The following is an 18,468-nucleotide window of genomic DNA, read 5'->3' as shown; positions in this document are numbered from 1 at the left end:
GGGCTCTGTGATTGGCCCTCCTGATCACATGACGGCCGTGTCCAATCACGGCCGTCATGTGATGTAAACAAACAGCTGGTTGCTAGGCAATCGGCTCTCCTCTCCTCACACGGAAGTCACCGCTGAGGAGAGGAGAGCAGAACGCTGCAGCCGGCTGATGATCAGTGAGTATGGGCTGCTTTTTACAGCTTTTTACTCACTGATCATCAGTGTAGTGTAAACACACAACACACCACACAGTACAAACACAGTCCCCACATATGTCCCCAAAACACACATGTCCCCAAAACATACATGTCCCCAAATAATAAAAACACATGTCCCTAATAATAAAAACATGTCCCCCACATATGTCCCACTAAAATCACATGTCCCAATGATTATCTGCACACATATGTACGTGATCACCTGCACACATATGTACATGATCATTTGCGTACATATGTCCGTGATCACACAAACCAATTATTATACACTTAACGGAATTTTTTTTACCAAAAACATGTAGCAGAATACATTTTGGCTTAAATTTATGACAAAATTTGATTTTATTGGATTTCTTTTCAAATAGAAAAAAGAAAATATTGTTTTTTTCCCAAATTTCCGCTTTTTTCCGCGGAGTCGTGAATAAATACCACCAAAATAAAGCTCTATTTGTGCGAACAAAATGATAACAATTTCATTTGGGTACAGTGTAGCATGACCGCGCAATTGTCACTGAAAGCGCTAGAGCGCTGAAAGCTGAAAATTGGGCTGGGAAGGAAGGGGGTGAAAGTGCCCTGTATTGAAGTGGTTAAATATTTGTTTCTGTTTTTTACATCCTGTCATCAGAGTAACTCAGTGTCACCACTGTACTACTCCGGGTTGGTGATCAGGTTTTTTTTTTTAACACTTATTGCTTATACAGTGATTATCACATTATAAGCAATAGTTTTGGCTGTCATGAATGGGTTAACCATTGATTATCAGCTTGCTTATGGTTGTGATCTGTGATTGGCTAAGGTAAGCCCTGTACCATGTGATTGCTTTGGGCCGATCACAACAGTAAGCAAGCCGTTCATGGATGGAAAGCTATTAATGACAGGTTGTTTACATTGTTATGTGATCGCTATGATCAACCATAGGGATAACATGATACCCAGCTATCGTATACCGGTAACAATCAAGATCGGTTTGACCTGATACTTTTACAGGCCTGTTTACATTGGACCAAAACCGGAAGTGATAAACTATTCGTTACTTCTGCTTTCCTAAACCATAGAGATGATCAGGACGTTCCAGTCCTCAGTCATCTCTAGAGTCGGCTGGCTTCAGTCCTGGGGTCCCCGATGGGAAGGGAGAGCTCAGAAAGTTGACGGGAGGGACCCTCTTCCGTTGCCTGTAAAAGTGATCCAATAACTAATTAGCTGCTAGAAGTGCTTTTACATTACAAAGCATCGCTAGCTTAAAGAGCTGCAGCCACCGGTTTAGCCTTCATGTACGTTTCATTAATTTTTTTTTAGGATATGTGTCTTTCGTTGTTTCTATTTTCTCATGTGGGTGCCATACCACCTTTGAGAAATCTTGTTACTGTCATTACATTGGCTGGTTTGATGACTGTGCTCTGTTTTTTGTAGCACTGGCCCCCAAAGGAGCGTCTGGTTTTGCTGGGCTTACCGTTACCTTCTCCACCTCGTTGCTTGTCTAGGGGTTCCCGAGGTTGATGGCCCAATAAACTGCAGGTGCCAGCCCTTGAATCCCTTTGGGAATTTTTATTTACAAAAAAATGTTGAACAGAACACAGTCTCTCAGTAGGGAATAGAGGGTATGGGTAGTAAAGCTCAGGTACTCTTGGAACTGCTGACACTTGAAATGTCTCTCTCTAAGTGATCCAGGGAATAGCCATTCGCAAACTGCATATTTCAACTATCGAATAAATCCCCTTTAGTGAATTTAGCAACGACAGGCGATTTCAACTTAAAGTCTCTACCACAGACTTGGTTGTAGAACTTTAGACTAGAACAAGAAAGTCTCTCACAGAACTTAGTTGTAACCGAAGGATGAAATTAGGAACTCTCTTACAGTACCAGTAACTTGCAGCCGGTTTAGAGATACCGTAAGAATGCAGATTCAATTGGTGTCCTTTCAGCTCAGCTTCCAGGCTCTTAACGAGCAGCCAGCCTCGTGCGTGGCCCTCTTCTTAAGAGTCCTTCCCTGGTTGCGTTTTCAGTTGTTGGGCCTCTCCAAACCCGAGACGGCACCGGACCACCTTGGAACCCTCCTTCCAGTTACTGTGCCTCGGGCTAGCCAGCCCCGAGACTGGGAAACGGATGGATCCGTACCCCAGGCCATGAGGGCCTCTGGGGGCTGGTCAGGAGGACCAGGACCAGAGGAGTCAGAACATACTTCTGGACCGGAACTCAGAACTACGTGATCTCAGCACCTTAAGTACCCTCTCCAGGAATACACAGCGAGACAAAGCACCCGCTGATTGGTACCCAATGCGTCCAACCAGACTACATTGCAATGCCTGTCAAAGATGATACCTACACCCATGACCAGGCAGAACATAGTACAGTCCAGCTAAATTGATGCCAAGAACATAATTTACTGAAATTAACCCTAAGACCAACCTATGGTCTTAGGAAAAACGACATTTACTTCAGGAGCCCGGCGCTACATGTTTATCTGCTATTTATACTATAATGTATTTGACCAGGCAAAATGTATACTATATGACATTTATCTTGATTTATTGTGATTTTATACAGCCTACTTCTCATGGATGCGATTTCTATGACGATTTTTTTTTTTTGCTTTACCTTATTTGTATTGTAAAACCTTAATGAAACATGATTTTTTTTTAAAAAGGAGAATAAGAGCTGCAGCCATCATCACCTTCCACCTGGTGATGTACAGATATGTCGTGGTGGCTGAAGTGGTTCTAAAAAAGCCTAATGCCCATCAGTTAGGTCTTTATTAAAGCAGTTATTCAGCAAATACTCACATGAGTGCACCAGAGGAACTTTGGATCTTTCATCAGGGTTCGCTCTGTCAGCTTTTTGTGGAACAAATCGTATGCATCTAGATCCAGAGTATCCCGTAACTAAGATAAACAGAAGGCACCATCAAAGTACTTCTCCAGAATCTCCAAATCTTTCAGTAAACCACATCAGTTTCACTCAACCCGAGTCTACACCACAGAACATCCAAATACAATATGTACAGTAACTTGTGTCTATCCCTTTGGTGATCAAAAGTCACCGATACCTAGATGCCCAGGTCATATTGACAGCGTTAATCTGCAGGCCAAAGGCTTTCATTTTTGTAAATGAAGTCTTCAAACTGCATGTGATCACTCTGTCAGAGCCAACCTGACATTGGTTCCACAGAATGTGATAACCTGTTTGGATGGTTTAACAGCAGAGAACCTGACTGTAGCAGAGATTGTTATGTTATAGACCTGTGGTGAGCTGTGTTAATCTGATTTTATGTAAACTGTCATGAAATGTGCTTCCAACCCACAGTGTCTCACAAAAATGAGTATACCCCTCTATATATGAAAAAAGCTAAGGGGGTACCTCATCCTAAATAGCATAAGCAAAAAAAGGGGGAAGAAGGAGAGAACGGACTATACCGGTACCTGAACAAGATATAACAAACAATTTGTAATACATTTTTAATTTTATTGATACAAAGTCCACACTATACATATATAAAATTCATTTTATTTAAAAAAAAACATATGTTCTAATATACTTTTGTAGTCAAAATCATAGATACTGGTTGACGCGTTTCTTGTTCAGGTACCGGTATAGTCCGTTCTCTCCTTCTTCCCCTTTTTTTTGCTTGAGTAAACCCCTCATATTTTTGTAAATATTTTATTATACCTTTTCATATGACAACACTGATGAACTGACACTTTGCTACAATGTAAAGTAATGAGTGTACAGCTTGTATAACAGTTTCAAATTGCCGTCCCCTCAAAATAACAACACAGACATTAATGTCTAAAACTTCTGGCAACAAAAGTGAGTACACCCCTAAGTGAAAATGTCCAAATTGGGCCCAAAATGTCAATATTTTGTGTGGCCACCATTATTTTCCAACACTGCATGAAGTTCACCATAGCTTCACAGGTTGCCACTGGAGTCCTCTTCCACTCCTCCATGATGACATGATGACATGATGGAGATGGTGGATGTTAGAGACCTTGCGCTCCTTCACCTTCCATTTGAGGATGCCCCACAGATGCTCAATAGGGTTTAGGTCTGGAGACATGCTTGACCAGTCCATCACCTTTACCCTCAGCTTCTTTAGCAAGGCGGCGGTGGTCTTGGAGGTGTGTTTGGGGGTTATGTTGAAATACTACCCTGCGGCCCAGTCTCCAAAGGGAGGGAATAATACTCTGCTTCAGTATGTCTCAGTACATGTTGCCATTCATGGTTCCCTCAATGAACTGTAGCTCCCCAGTGCCGGCAGCACTCATTCAGTCCCATGCCAGGACACTCCCACCACCATGCTTGACTGTAGGCAAGACACACTTGTCTTTGTACGCTTCACCTGGTTGCGGCCACAACACGTGACACCATCTGAACCAAATAAGTTTATCTTGGTCTCATCAGACCACAGGACATGGTTCCAGTAATCCATGTCCTTAGTCTGCTCATCTTCAGCAAACTGCTTGCTTTCTTGTGCATCATCTTTAAAAGAGGCTTCCTTCTGGGTCATCAGCCATGCAGACCAATTTGATTCACTGTGCAGCATATGGTCCGAGCAATGACAGGCTGACCCCCAACCCCTTCAACCACTGCAGCAATGCTGACAGCACTCATGCGTCTATTTCCCAAAGACAACTTGTGGATATGACGCCGAGCATGTGCAACTTCTTTGGTCAACCATTGCGAGGCCTGTTCTGAGTGGAACCTGTCCTGTTAAACCGCAGTATAGTCTTGACCACCATGCTGCAGCTCAGTTTCAGAGTCTTCGTAATCTATTTGTGGTCTAGGCCATCTTTATGTAGAGCAACAATTCTTTTTTTCAGATCCTCAAAGTTCTTTGCTATGAGGCGCCATGTTGAACTTCCAGTGCCCAGTATGAGAGAGTGAGAATGATAACACCAAATTTAAACACACCTGCTCCCCATTCACACCTGAAACTTTGTAACATGAACGAGTCACATGACACCAGGGAGGGAAAATGGCTAATTGGGCCCAATCTGGAAATTTTCTCTAAGGGGTGTGCTCACCTTTTGTTGCCAGCAGTTTAGAAGTTATAGTGTGTCGAGTTATTTTGGAGGGGACAGCAAATTTACACTGTTATACAAGCTGTACACTCACTACTTTACATTGTAGCGAAGTGTCACTTCTTCAATGTTTTCACATGAAAACATATAATAAAATATTCACAAAAATGTGAGGGGTGGAATAAACTCAACATATAGCATCCTACATGCAGCTTTACGATTAATTTTATATTTCTGCTTATCACTTTTGTTCCGTGTATCTTCTAGAGCACCGAACTGGAGGACTAAAACACTCAGCACAATTTCTCAGTGGCTCTAGATAGGCTGTCACATAAGAACAGCCTTTTCCTTAAACTTACCAAGATATCCAACGTAGAGAAATAATGCAGGAGTTCACCCTCATCGCTAATTTCAGGCTCCTCACATGCTGGACACACCATGTCTCTGATGTGTTTCTCCTTTACTGCAACCGTAAAGTGCATCCGAAAGCAGTCAGGGCAGATACAACACTCACATGAAGTGAGAGAGCGCATCTATGGAATAAAGAAGAAGGGTAAAAAGACAGCCAGATGTGGTTACTGTACCTTTTCAAAGAAAATAGAGACACTCAGGCTTACAACTAAATAGCAACTAGAGCATTAGGCATTGTATCAATGCGGGTTCATTCCCTGCTCACCCCAACTAGAATCAGGACATTCAATGCACTCCAATTGTCGCATGAGATACCACTGCGAGAACATTTCTGCTACCTTCAGCTCTGTCATTTTATTTAGAAGATCCGTAGGTCTTTTTCAACACCCTATTTTGGCCCATATATAGTTCCCCAATATCCATCAGCCTGCTTCCGTCCCAGCTGGGGTCGATGGCCCATATCTGGTGGTATTGCCCTATGGCAACTAGACTATGAATCCGGGTTTACACAATATTACGAACATTACTTCACTCAGATGTGAAGAGGAAACCTTGCAAAACCCTCTTTTAAACCTATAGACTAATTATTACTTGCAGAACGCAAACTAGAAAGGCACCTCTTCATTGCAACTAAGTTCACTATAGCGAAGGCCTCTCAGTTTTGAAGCAGTGAAACATCGCATGAACGATGTTATGATCAGTGAGAAACTAAAATCTATACTGTCTGATTCCCATGGCCAGTTTCTGCAAGTTTGGCAACCCTGGATATCGTTATGCTCATCCTTCATGCTTTGACCATACGTTACTGACATCATGATACTTTTTAGGTACATTGTCCTCTGAGACCATTTCCTCTCTCTTTTCTTTCTTCTACTCTTTTTCCTCACTTTCTCTTTTTTTCCTGCATCTTTAGCCTCTTCTTATTCTACCAGGGAGGTCTTCTTTGCCTTTACTCCTTTGTAAACTTCAGTTCACTGGCTCTCCTCCATTTCAGTGGCAGACAACACAATGTGGCTCAGTAAATCTCCTCACAGGTTTTGAGGTTATACATCCTCTGGTTTTTTTTTTTTTGTTACTATTGACAATTATATTCTAACCTTTAGAACATCTGAACTTCACTTTCATACTGTGGATCAGTTTGATTATTACAATAATTTTCTCATTGTAATTCCCCCTTATTCCACTGTCTTTTGAGCTGTACTTTGACTTATGTTGTACTTTCTGGATTTTTGTCTTAGTCAGTTGGCTTGGTATGACTGTTTGTTAATAAAAACCTTTGTAAAAGAGAAGTTGCAATATATCAATTCATCTATAGGGCAATCATCAGGCAATATAAGTTTCAATTGCAAACGTTACTGATTGGATGAACTTAACCTATAAACCAACAGATCTGATAGTTTTACATTTCAATAGAATAGTTAGTGGTAGATTGTACTGATTTGTTCAGCAATTTCTGAATTACAGAACTGGTTGAAGGTAGCTGCCGTAAAATTACAGTGTGTGTAACTAGCATAGCAGCTGTAAAAAGTATGGTGTTCATCCATGTAATGTCGCTGTGTACATGTACAGTAAAGCTGTCAGAGACAGCCAGAAACACTCCCAGCTGGGTGGGATGGGCTTAACGTGCGTTCGGAGCAGCCAGAAGTGATGTCAACGGTTCCAGAGTGTCTTCGAGTTATGTAAGAAGCACTGGGAGCCACCATCGCCCCCGAACCTCAGCGGCTTTACTGTAATATACACAGCGGCTTTACATGGATGAGTGTCAGACTCCTTAAAGTGGTTGTAAACCCTTACAAACCACTTTGACCTACAGGTAAGCCTAGATTAAGGCTTACCTGTAGGTCCAAGAAATATCTCCTAAACCGTATTTACAAAAAGACAGGCATCACTGTCTACGGCTCATGCGCCGTAGACAGCGACGCGCAGGCACACTGAGCCAGCCGTAGATCACTGCGATATGCCACTCGTGTCGTCTCCCGTGCACATGCGTGGGAGTGTGGTCATTGCAGCTCCGGCAAATTACAGTGCCGGAGCACCGAGACCCGGAAGTCACTCCGGGATACATGGCACCGACGAAGATGAAGACGGAGGACCGCTTCAGGGGCTTCGTGCTCAGGTAAGTTATTCATAATGAGCTAGTATGCTATGCATACTAGCTCATTATGCCTTTGCCTTGCAGGTTGCCTTTTTTTTATTTTTTATTAGCCTTTACTTCCTCTTTAACATGGTAAGTGTAATTCTTTTTTTTTTTTTTGTTTTACATTAAAACTGCGATTCTTTTTTTTTCCTCAACACAGAGGTATAGTATTCATATGAGCTTTTGCTCATATTTTGATATTTTTTATATGAATAAATGGTGTCGTCTCCCGTGCACATGCGTGGGAGTGTGGTCATTGCAGCTCCGGCAAATTACAGTGCCGGAGCACCGAGACCCGGAAGTCACTCCGGGATACATGGCACCGACGAAGATGAAGACGGAGGACCGCTTCAGGGGCTTCGTGCTCAGGTAAGTTATTCATAATGAGCTAGTATGCTATGCATACTAGCTCATTATGCCTTTGCCTTGCAGGTTGCCTTTTTTTTATTTTTTATTAGCCTTTACTTCCTCTTTAACATGGTAAGTGTAATTCTTTTTTTTTTTTTTGTTTTACATTAAAACTGCGATTCTTTTTTTTTCCTCAACACAGAGGTATAGTATTCATATGAGCTTTTGCTCATATTTTGATATTTTTTATATGAATAAATGGTTGCGGAACAAGTTATCTGAGTTTCCATTATTTCTTATGGTAAAATATGCTTTGATATGAGTGCTTTGGATTACAAGCATGCTTCTGGAACAAACTATGCTCGCAAATCAAGGTATTACTGTATCTGGATTTAGCAAAGACATTTGACACAGTTCCCCACAAACATCTACTATACAAGCTAAGGTCTGTCGGCATGAACCAAAGGGCGATTACCTGGATTGAAAACTGGCTACAAGGGCGAGTTCAGAGGGTAGTGAAAAACGGGAAGTACTCGCAATAGTCCAATGTGGAAAGTGGGGTCCCTCAGGGTTCTGTCCTGGGGCCAAGCCTATTTAATTTATTCATAAATGACCTGGAGGGTGGGATAAACAGCTCAATCTCAGTATTTGCGGACGATACTAAGCTAAGCAGGGTAAAAGCTTCTCCGCAGGATGTGGAAACCTTGCAAGAAGATCGGAACAAATTAATGGGATGAACAACTACATGGCAAATGAGGTTTAATGTGGAAAAATGTAAAATAATGCATTTAGGTGGCAAAAACATGAATGCAATCTACTCACTAGCGGGAGAACCTCTGAGGGAATCTTGGATGGAAAAGGACCTGGGGGTCCTAGTAGATGATAGGCTCAGCAATGGCATGCAATGCCAAACTGCTGCAAGCAAAGCCATAACAATATAGGCATGCATTAATTAACTCCAGAGATAAAACGATAATTCTCCCACTCTACAAGACTCTGGTCTGGCCAGACAGAGTATGTCATCTAGTTCTTGGCTCCAGACCTCAGAAAGGATGTGCTGGAAATGGAGAGAGTACAGAGAAGGGCAACAAAACTAGTAAAGGGACTGGAGTATCTTAGTTATGAGGAAAGATTACAAGCACTGAACTTATTCTCTCTGGAGAAGAGACACTTATGAGGGGATATGATTTCAATGTACAAATACCATACTGGTGACCCCACAATAGGGATAAAACATTTCTGCTAAAGGGCATTTAAAAAAACTCGTGGCCATTCACTAAAATTAGAGGAAAAGCGATTTAACCGGAAAAACAGCATAGAGGGTTGTTTACGGTAAGAGCAGAAAGAATTTCCACAAGCTGTAGTTTCAGCAGGGAGTATAGATAATTTAAAAAAACTATTAGATAGGCACCTAAACCACCACAACATACAGGGATATACAATGTAATATTGACATAAAAGCACACACACACTGGACTTGAGTCTTTTTTCAACCTTACCAACTATATTATATATACATATACATACATATACACACACACATACATACACTCGCCAAAGTGTCTGAAAAACTTGTTGCCTGTAGCAAACAACCAGATTCTATCTATACTTTCTTCTTTCCATACTTTACTAGTTAAAGAGGAAGTAAACTTCCATCCAAGTTTTATCTCTAGGTATATCTCCTAAACATGTACGGTTCAGGAGATATTTAATGTACATGCAGCCAGTGAAATCACTGGCTCATGCGCTCTGGAGGAATGGCCGCCCCTGCCGTGACCAGCTGCTCCAGTCCAGCACAGGAGTTATGTCATCGCGGCTCCATCTAGTCACAAAGCCCGAGTCCACGAACCCGGAAGGAAGACCCGGTGAAGATGGGATGTTGTCTCCAGCGATGACATTGCCTCGGTGGAAGGCTTCGTTTTGAGGTAAGTTTCACATAATGTGCTAGTATGCAATGCACAGTAGAATATTATGTCTTTGCCTTGCAGGCAAGGAAAAAAAAAAAAAAGTGCAGTGGTTTACAACCGCTTTAAAGTTTGGACAACACTATCTGCTCTTCCTTTTTAGATAATCACCTCAAGCTAGATAAACAGAGCCAGTTATCGCTAGATAATTGTGGTGTGGGATGCTTCTATCCATACAGGAAGTCTGCAATGCTTCCTGTTGTTAGTTCTACTATACAATAATTTGTAAAAGTGAAGCACTGCATTTTGCAGCAATTTATATGCAGCTATCAACAAAAAAGGGAAATTTGCTTTACGTGCATTATAATATTCACTAACTATAGCCACCCCTACTAAGACCCCTTTCACACTGGGTTGTTTTGCAGGCGCTATTGCGCTAAAAATAGCACCTGCAAACGACCTGAAACAGCAGCTGCTGTCTCTCCAATGTGAAAGCCCTGAGGGCTTTCACACTGGAGCGGTGCGCTAGCAGGATGGTAAAAAAAAGTTCCGCTAGCAGCATCTTTGGAGTGGTGTGTACACCGCTCCAGCCCATTAAAATCAATGGGGCACTGCGTCTATACCGCCGGCAAAGTGCTGCTGCACCAGTGCTTTGCAGTGGTTTTAACCCTTTCACGTCTGCTAGCGCGGGGGGGGGGGCAAAATCCCTCTGCTTGCGGCCGAATACTGCTGCTAAAATGGCGGTAAAGCGGCGCTAAAAATAGCACCATTTTACCGCCGACGCCGCTCCCGCCCCAGTGTGAAAGGGGCCTAAGGAAATGACAGTCAGATGAGCTGCATTGCAAAAAAAGTTGGAGAATTCACCTTGTTGCGGGGAAGTTCCCATCCGCAGACTGCACACTCCTGAGTTAGCATCCTCTTGATGAAATCACGGTCCTGAGATTCTCTTACCGCCTCAACAACATCCTGCAGGCTAAAGCGTCCTTCACCCTCCTGGAGCAGCGACAAAGCCAGTTCAGCGCGGCCCCAACTGTGTAGAGAATGTTCTGCAAGCAATCTTCGTAGAAGTGCCTATGGGATCACAAACTGTTACAACTACACCCTTTTTGGCCCCTTTTACACATCCATTTATCCCTATGGACAGATGTGTGTCCCTTTACACCCGTCTACCTCCAGGTTTGCTAGGGAAAAAAAACGGAAAGGGATCCATTCGCTTATGTTCAAGCGTAGTGGACTGGAGGATAGTCAGGTGCAAATGGACAGTGGAGTCTATTTACTCCCAGCCACCCATAAAGCACAGCAGGCTATAGCCATGTCCGTTCTGCAGAAACTTAGCGGACAAGGATGTGTCATCAGCCTGCTCTGCTCCAATCAGCAGGGGAACTGTGAGCTAAACCCCTTCTGATTGGAACAAAATATGTGGTAAGGGCCTTTTATTGACACAAGTTACAAAATTATAGTTATTGTGATATTAAAGACTGGAATTCTTTAAAGGGGTTGTAAAGGTAAATGTTTTTTCACCTTAATGCATTCTATGCATTAAAGTGAAAAAAAAAATCTCAGTGTCGTCGCGTCCCCAGTCCCCCCGTTTTATTACCTCACCCCTCGAAAGTCCCGCACTCGCCCCCGCCGTCCTCTTCGCCGCTGATTGGCTGTAGTGGATGGATTGAAGGCAGCGCAGCCATTGGCTCACGCTGCAGTCAAATCACATCCAATGACACGGCGCGCCGGGGGGTGAGGCCGTGTGATACAATGAGCGGCTATAGCCGCCAACTGTATCACGGATGCGCGTCCACAGGTGCTTCTCACCATGCGAGGGAGCTCGAATGAACGTGAGAAGTAGCTGCGGGAAGAAGTAGAGACAGCCATTGAGGGACCCTAGAAGAGCAGGTTCAGTGCCACTCTGTGCAAAACGAGCTGCACAGTGGAGGTAAATATAAGGTTTGTTATTTAAAAAAAAAAAAAATAATAAAAAAAAAAAAAAAAAATGTTACTTTACAATCCCTTTAACCTAGAATAAAAAAAAAAAAAAAAAAGAAGAGGTGGTCTGCACAGAGCAGCCCCTCTGGAGTTCCACACCAGTGCTCTCCGCTCCCTCTCTCCTGAATGTGCCCCCATAACAAATCATGTGCTGTGGTGGCATGCTCCAAAGTCGGGCTGTGTGCATCCATAGACAGACACTGCACACCTCCGCCCCCTCCTCACTGGATCTGATTGACAACAGGAGCCAATGGCTCCCACCGCTATCAATCTGTCCTTTGAGAGCTGGGTGAAAGACCAGCACTGCTGCAGACAGGCACATCGCTGGATCGAGAAAAATAACTCCGAAATAATGTATTAAGGTAAAAAAATAAATAAAAATAATATATATTATACTTGACTTTAGAACAACTTTAAGAGACTACAGCCTTTCCATGATTGTAGCATAAAGCCTTAGCAGCCTAATGCCACAGTGATCAACTCAGGTATGGAAGACAAGTTTAAAGTTATACAACATACATACCTGCTTATCTTTTGAATCCAGCTGCAAGGGAACGTCTGTGTCTTCCCACACACGCTGAAGAAAGGGCTCTAAAAGTGCTTTTTGTAGTGTACAGAGTGCTCTTCCAACATCCCCAGCAGTTTCAAAAAGGGCAGCAACCACATTATCGCGGTTTTGGAAACCCAATGTACATAGTTCTTCTACCTGGATGTCAGAGCATATAGACCACAATGCTGAACAAAGTCTTCTGATCAATACCACAAACCAGATGCAACTTACAAGCATTCTACAGCTATTAAGAAACTATATTTCTAAGTACTTCATATAAACAGCTGGCATTTTTAACCACTTAAAAGACCAGGCATTTTTCTGACACTTCTCACATACTTCTAAAAATCTGCATTTTTTGCTAGAAAATTACTTTTAACCCCCAAACATTAAATATGTTTTTTTAAGGAGAGGCTCTAGAGAATAAAATGTGGGAGTTGCATTTTTTGTGTCACATGGTATTTGCACAGCGATTTTTCAAACAATGTTTTGGGAAAAAAATACATTTAATATATTTTAATGCAAAAACAAAAAATAGTACAGAACCCAATTTTCTTGTGAAATGTAAAAGATGATGTTATGGTAACTAGATACCCAACATGTTCTGCTTTAAAAATTGCATACACTCGTGGAATGCCGACAAACTCTGGTACTTAAAAATCTCCATAAGCGGGCTTTAAAAATGTTTACAGGTTACCAGTTTAGAGTTACACAGGAGGTCTAGCACTAGAATTATTTCGCTCACTATAGCATTCACGGCGATACCTCATGTGCGAACACGGTTTAGATATGTGTGTGCAACCTAAATATGCGTTGGCTGCTGCTTGTGAGCATGGGGGCGCTTTAAAAAAACTTTTTTTTCACGGTCTCTTTTATTGCAATCACAAAAAATGCAAACATCCCTTGTGATCGAAATAAGGCATGACAGGTCCTCTTTAGGGATCTCTCCTTATCCCTGAATAGGGATGAGCTCAAGCGCGTTCGCATGGTCCACGTGCTGAGCCCGCCAGGAAGTGGGCGCAGCGTTGCGCTTCGCTAATCACAGGCAGTGAGACATTGTCCCGATGTGCGACTGCATAGATTGGGCAATGTCTCACTGCCTGTGATTAGCACAGCACTGCGCCCACTTCCTGACAGGCTCAGCACGTGGACCATGCGGACACGCCTGAGCTCATCCCTATCCCTGAATAGATTTAAAAAAATAAAGAAATCATTAATCTCAAAAAAAAAGGAAAGGGCAATTTTTACATCTGCCAGGACCGCCAACGCTTCCATCTCAGGACCATGGCTGGGGACTGTGTGTGTGGTCCATGGCCAGCTATATGGTAATATAATTTAATAATTTTATTGTATAATGTGAAAGATGATGTTATGCCAAGTAAATGGATACGAACATGTCATGCTTTAAAACTGCGCATGCTCGAGGAGTGGCGACAAATGACAGTACTTAAAAATCTCCATAGGCGACGGTTTACATTTTTTTTACAGGTTTCCTCATTTAGATTTACAAAGGAATTCCTGTGCTAGAATTATTGTTCTTGCTCTAACGATCACGGTGATACCTCAAGTGTGGTTTGAACACCGTTTACATATGTGGATGCGACTTACACGTGTGTTCACTTCTTTCTCACATTTTTACACTGTGCCTTTATTTGTTTTGATTACTTTCCTTGTAATAGGAAGAAGCATGACAGGTCCTCTTTATTGAGACATGTGGGGGTCAAAATTTTTTTATTTAATAATAAAAAAATAATTTCTGCATGCTCGAGAACCAGAAGGGGTGTTAGAGGTTGTGCCGCTCCTCCAAGGGCATAGAGACCAGTGGGGGCCATCTTCTTCTCACTTGACTTCCTGCCCAACAAACAGCCATCAGGCATGCTCTGATGGCCAACGGGAGGAGCCATTTTTCTCTGTATATAATTTGACCTAGGCCTTTGAATTTTAATATATGACTCAACGTACTGCTAAACCAATGTTGCTCTCTTTACAACACTAATTATTTCTAACATGAATGAATCATAAATAATGCCCTCTTTTTTTCTAGGATAATTCTACTATCAAATTTGGAACAAAATCTGACTGTGTGAAGCCAGCAGAGCACCTCCATTTTTTCCATCTAGTTGATGCATCAGGCTGATAGTATGTCTATAGGCAGCAGCATTTTGATAGTGGAGCACACACCCAGTAATGAGTAGAACAGTTCTGGGCACTGGTTAAAGCCACTGCATTAAATTTTTGAAAACAACTGTATGTTATAATTTGGATACTCCAATTAAATAAGACATACCAGGTCTTCTCTAAGGCTCCATTCATATCTAGGCATTTTTGGGTGTTTTTCTGCTCTAAGCCTAAGCTCTAAAAACGCCCAACAAGACAAATCCCTTTCATCTCAATGACCCCTGTTCACATCTGAGCATTCTGTCACCTAAAGCAAAACGCCTGTTCCTCAAAAAAGTACATGAGCTTCTTTTTTGGCAAATTACTGGCGTTTTACTGCTTTTACATTGATGAACTTTTAAACTTCAAAAACGCTTGTACAAAAACGCTGCAAAAACACCCGTCAAACGCCTGTAAAATAGCAAGTCCTAGATGTGAACGGAGCCTAAACAGAAAAAGGCTGGTGGTGCCTTAAAAAAAAAAAAAAAAAAAAAAACAGAACAGCAGTGCTAAACACCTTGAGAGATGTTAATAGTTGCCCATTTTCCTCACAAGCAAGATAATTAGTGCAGGACACTAATTAATGCAGATCTGCCCTAGCCAATACCACTGGTAGAATCTTACTTAACTCTCATTTTATTTTTTGATTTAACAATGAAAATGGGTGCAACATTCGGTTAGTAAAACAAAAACAAAAAAAAATAAAAGACAACATACAGTTTGTCAGTATAGTTTGAAAACAAAGTAGCATTGCTGGGACTTAGCTTAGGGTACTCTGTAGCAAAATCGCGTTAAAAATGCATATGCACAACCACAATTTTTCTGTGCTTCAGATGCATTTGCTGTGCATTTCTAAGTTGCCTGCACCAGTGAAAAGTAGACATGTGACTCAAAAAAGCACCAAAAACGCAAAATCGCAGTGCGTTTTTACCTTGATTAACATTCATTTCAATGGGAAGCTTTTTTCAAAAACCGCACCAAAGATGCAGCATGCAGGACTTTTCAAAACGCACTGCATCTGTAATGAGGTGTGAAAAGTCCCATAGTATTTAAAGGGAATAATGATCAGTGTGAAAGGGCCCTAAGGATGGACATTAAAAAAACAAAGACGGATGATGGATGGTCAGTCTTAACTTCTTTAACATTAATAAATGAGAGATCAAAGAGCATGCTTGTCTTAATCATTGTACCTTACTCCTCCGCTGTATAATGCATAAGTGCACAGCATCCTCCATGTCACCTCCACTAGCTACCCATGCGGTACGAGCCTCTTCTGCTGTAAAAGCCCCCAGGTCAGGTGCTGCTTTCTGGGCAGCTTCAATCACCCTTTCCAGTACATATGGAAGTTCTGTCTGCAGCCACCCTAACGGCACCTCTGTTCCAGAGTATTGAACGGTACTGTACACCTCTTCAGGGGACACCCCATGAGCCTCTCCTTCCTGTTAGTTGCAGGGAAAAAAAAGTTAAAAGGATATTATGGGTGTGCCAAGCATGCCAAAATAGCTCCATCTAAATATTTTGGATGTGTGGAGTATGTCTATGCCCACCTCAGCTCTGAGTGAATTTACACTGGAAATATCTAGATGTAATTTTGCCTAGCCACCTTACCTAGGTGGATGCAGCATCGGTCCGATGCTGCATCTGTTCCCCTGAGAACCGAGCAATTGAACACCGCCAATCGCTTGGTTCTGACAGCTTCCTGAGCAGAGAGCTGGAGACAATCAGTCACAGCTCTCTGCTCTACCCCCTCCTCACTCACTGGAGCACGGGCTATGGAGGGGGTGGAGCAGCCAGCTCAGCCTCAGCAGCTTGAATTCCGACTTCCATTGTGGGGATGACGCGGTGCCGGGACCAACTTCTGTGACATCAGCAGAGAGTGGACTTCACCCAGCTCGCTGCCGAAAACAGGTCACAGGAGTGCAGAACTAACTGCACTCCTGTGATCCATAGAAGTACAGCCAAACAAGCTTTGGCTATACTTCTCCTTTAATACCACTTTAAGGCTCCTTAAAGAGGAAGTAAAGGCAGTTGAAAAAATAAAATTAAAAAAAGGAACCTGCCAGGCAAAGGCATAATGAGCTAGTATGCATAGCATACTAGCTCATTATGAATAACTTACCTGAGAATGAAGCCCCTGAAGCGGTCCTCCGTCTTCATGTCCGCCGCTGCCATGGATCCCGGAAGGACTACCGGGTCTCGCTGCTCTGGTGCTGTGGTTAACCGGAGCAGCGATGACGTTACTACCGCGCATGCGCACGGTAGCCGACACTCGCGGCATATCGCCGCGATCTGCGGCCTGCCCAGTGCGCCTGCACGCCGCTGTCTACGGCGCATGCACCATAGACAGCGGTGGCTGTCTTTTTGTAAATATCTACTAAACCATATAGGTTTAGGAGATATTTCTTGGACCTACAGGTAAGCCTTAATCTAGGCTTACCTGTAGGTTAAAGTGGTTTGTAAGGGTTTACAACCACTTTAACCTTTTAATGAGGAGGGTAAAACAAATCCTAACCTGAACACAGTTTTGCATCTTTGGCATGTGTTAGTACGACTGTACAAGTTATCTACTTAGTGTATCCAGGGGTGCTATATCTTGTTTTTCTCAGGACAAAAATGGACTTTCATTTGGTGATAAAATGATATATCTTGATTTTTATTTTCATTACCAAAAAGAAAACTGGCAGTAGTAAAGAAAAAAAAATTGGAATGTTTTAAAATATAGTTGAATATTTCTTATCAAAACCTACCACCAAAAATAAACTGACCTGCTCCTGACAATTGCAACAATACCACATATGTGTATGTTATTTGTACCCATAATAAGGCCCAGAATAGTGCACATTTTTCTATCCTACCTAAAACATACTGACACTGATACAAATTTAAAAAAAAAAATGTTTAAATCCTACCTAAAATACATGGACTCTGACCCCAACACTGACCTAGATCAAACTTTGATCTACCTATGTTTTTTTTTAGTTAATTATTTTTACAAAAGGACTTGCTTGTCACAGCGATCAGGTATCAGACTTCCCGTGTCCTGATCATTGGTACAGAACCTGGGGCTCTCAACAGCTCAGATCACTGCCATTCATGTACGCATTAGCCATGTGTGTTTTATGCAGTGATATTTAAGAACAGCTTACCAGAAATACATGTCCACCACTAAGCTGGTTTAAAAAACATGCAGTAGTATTGGAGTACATTTGCTGGGCAGTATTTAACAATACAGTACTTCTTCAGGTGGCTTGTATTTTGCTGTACTTTGTTATTAAAATATGAAAACATTTTTCTTTAAAGAATGCTTAAAAAAAAAAAAAAAAAAAAAAAAAAAAAAATAGTAATTTCTTTGTATATTCGGTGTCTCCATACAGCTTATAAATCTGGCAGTGATAAATACATTGTGAAGTGGCTGGTGCTCACGTACAGATCTGTAATAACAAGTCATGCAATGTATAAGATACAGTGATAAATTACCATTACCTTAATTAAGGCAACCAATTTGACACCATCTTCTTTTAGCTGCTTCTGCCTCATCTCCTCCTGGTTTAGTAATTGCCTGTTTGCGTCAAGTATCTTTTTATCTCCGGCAGGACCTGCCACTCCACTTGTGCGGTCACACATCTCACAGACACGTCCACTATGTTTGTTGTAAAAGGTGCAGTGGGAGCATTCCCAGCCCTGTAGATCATAGAACAATAGTCACGCAAAAAAATCTGAACATATCATGACACATAAACTGACTGCTAGCTGCCCC

The 18,468-nt window shown here is 42.1% G+C and overlaps 1 protein-coding gene across 2 annotated transcripts in view; it reads right to left on the bottom strand.

Annotated features, from left to right (window-relative positions):
* Positions 1 to 18,468, bottom strand: part of RNF31 (ring finger protein 31) — an 84,326-nt gene that overhangs the window by 28,912 nt on the left and 36,946 nt on the right. For both annotated transcript variants that reach the window (XM_077469547.1, XM_077469553.1), the window contains exons 9-14: positions 18,195 to 18,392; positions 15,902 to 16,150; positions 12,528 to 12,710; positions 10,889 to 11,095; positions 5,584 to 5,757; positions 2,987 to 3,085 (exon numbers count right to left, since the gene is read on the bottom strand). In XM_077469547.1, coding sequence (XP_077325673.1) covers positions 2,987 to 3,085; positions 5,584 to 5,757; positions 10,889 to 11,095; positions 12,528 to 12,710; positions 15,902 to 16,150; positions 18,195 to 18,392 — 1,110 coding nt within the window. The remainder of the gene's footprint in view (positions 1 to 2,986; positions 3,086 to 5,583; positions 5,758 to 10,888; positions 11,096 to 12,527; positions 12,711 to 15,901; positions 16,151 to 18,194; positions 18,393 to 18,468) is intronic.

Source organism: Lithobates pipiens, unplaced genomic scaffold (assembly GCF_037356315.1).
Source record: "Lithobates pipiens isolate NorthernLeopardFrog02 unplaced genomic scaffold, aLitPip1_a1.2 Scaffold_11, whole genome shotgun sequence".
Classification (NCBI taxonomy): domain Eukaryota; kingdom Metazoa; phylum Chordata; class Amphibia; order Anura; family Ranidae; genus Lithobates; species Lithobates pipiens.
The sequence above is the reverse complement of the archived record's forward strand: the minus strand, read 5'-3'. Positions and strand labels throughout refer to the sequence as shown.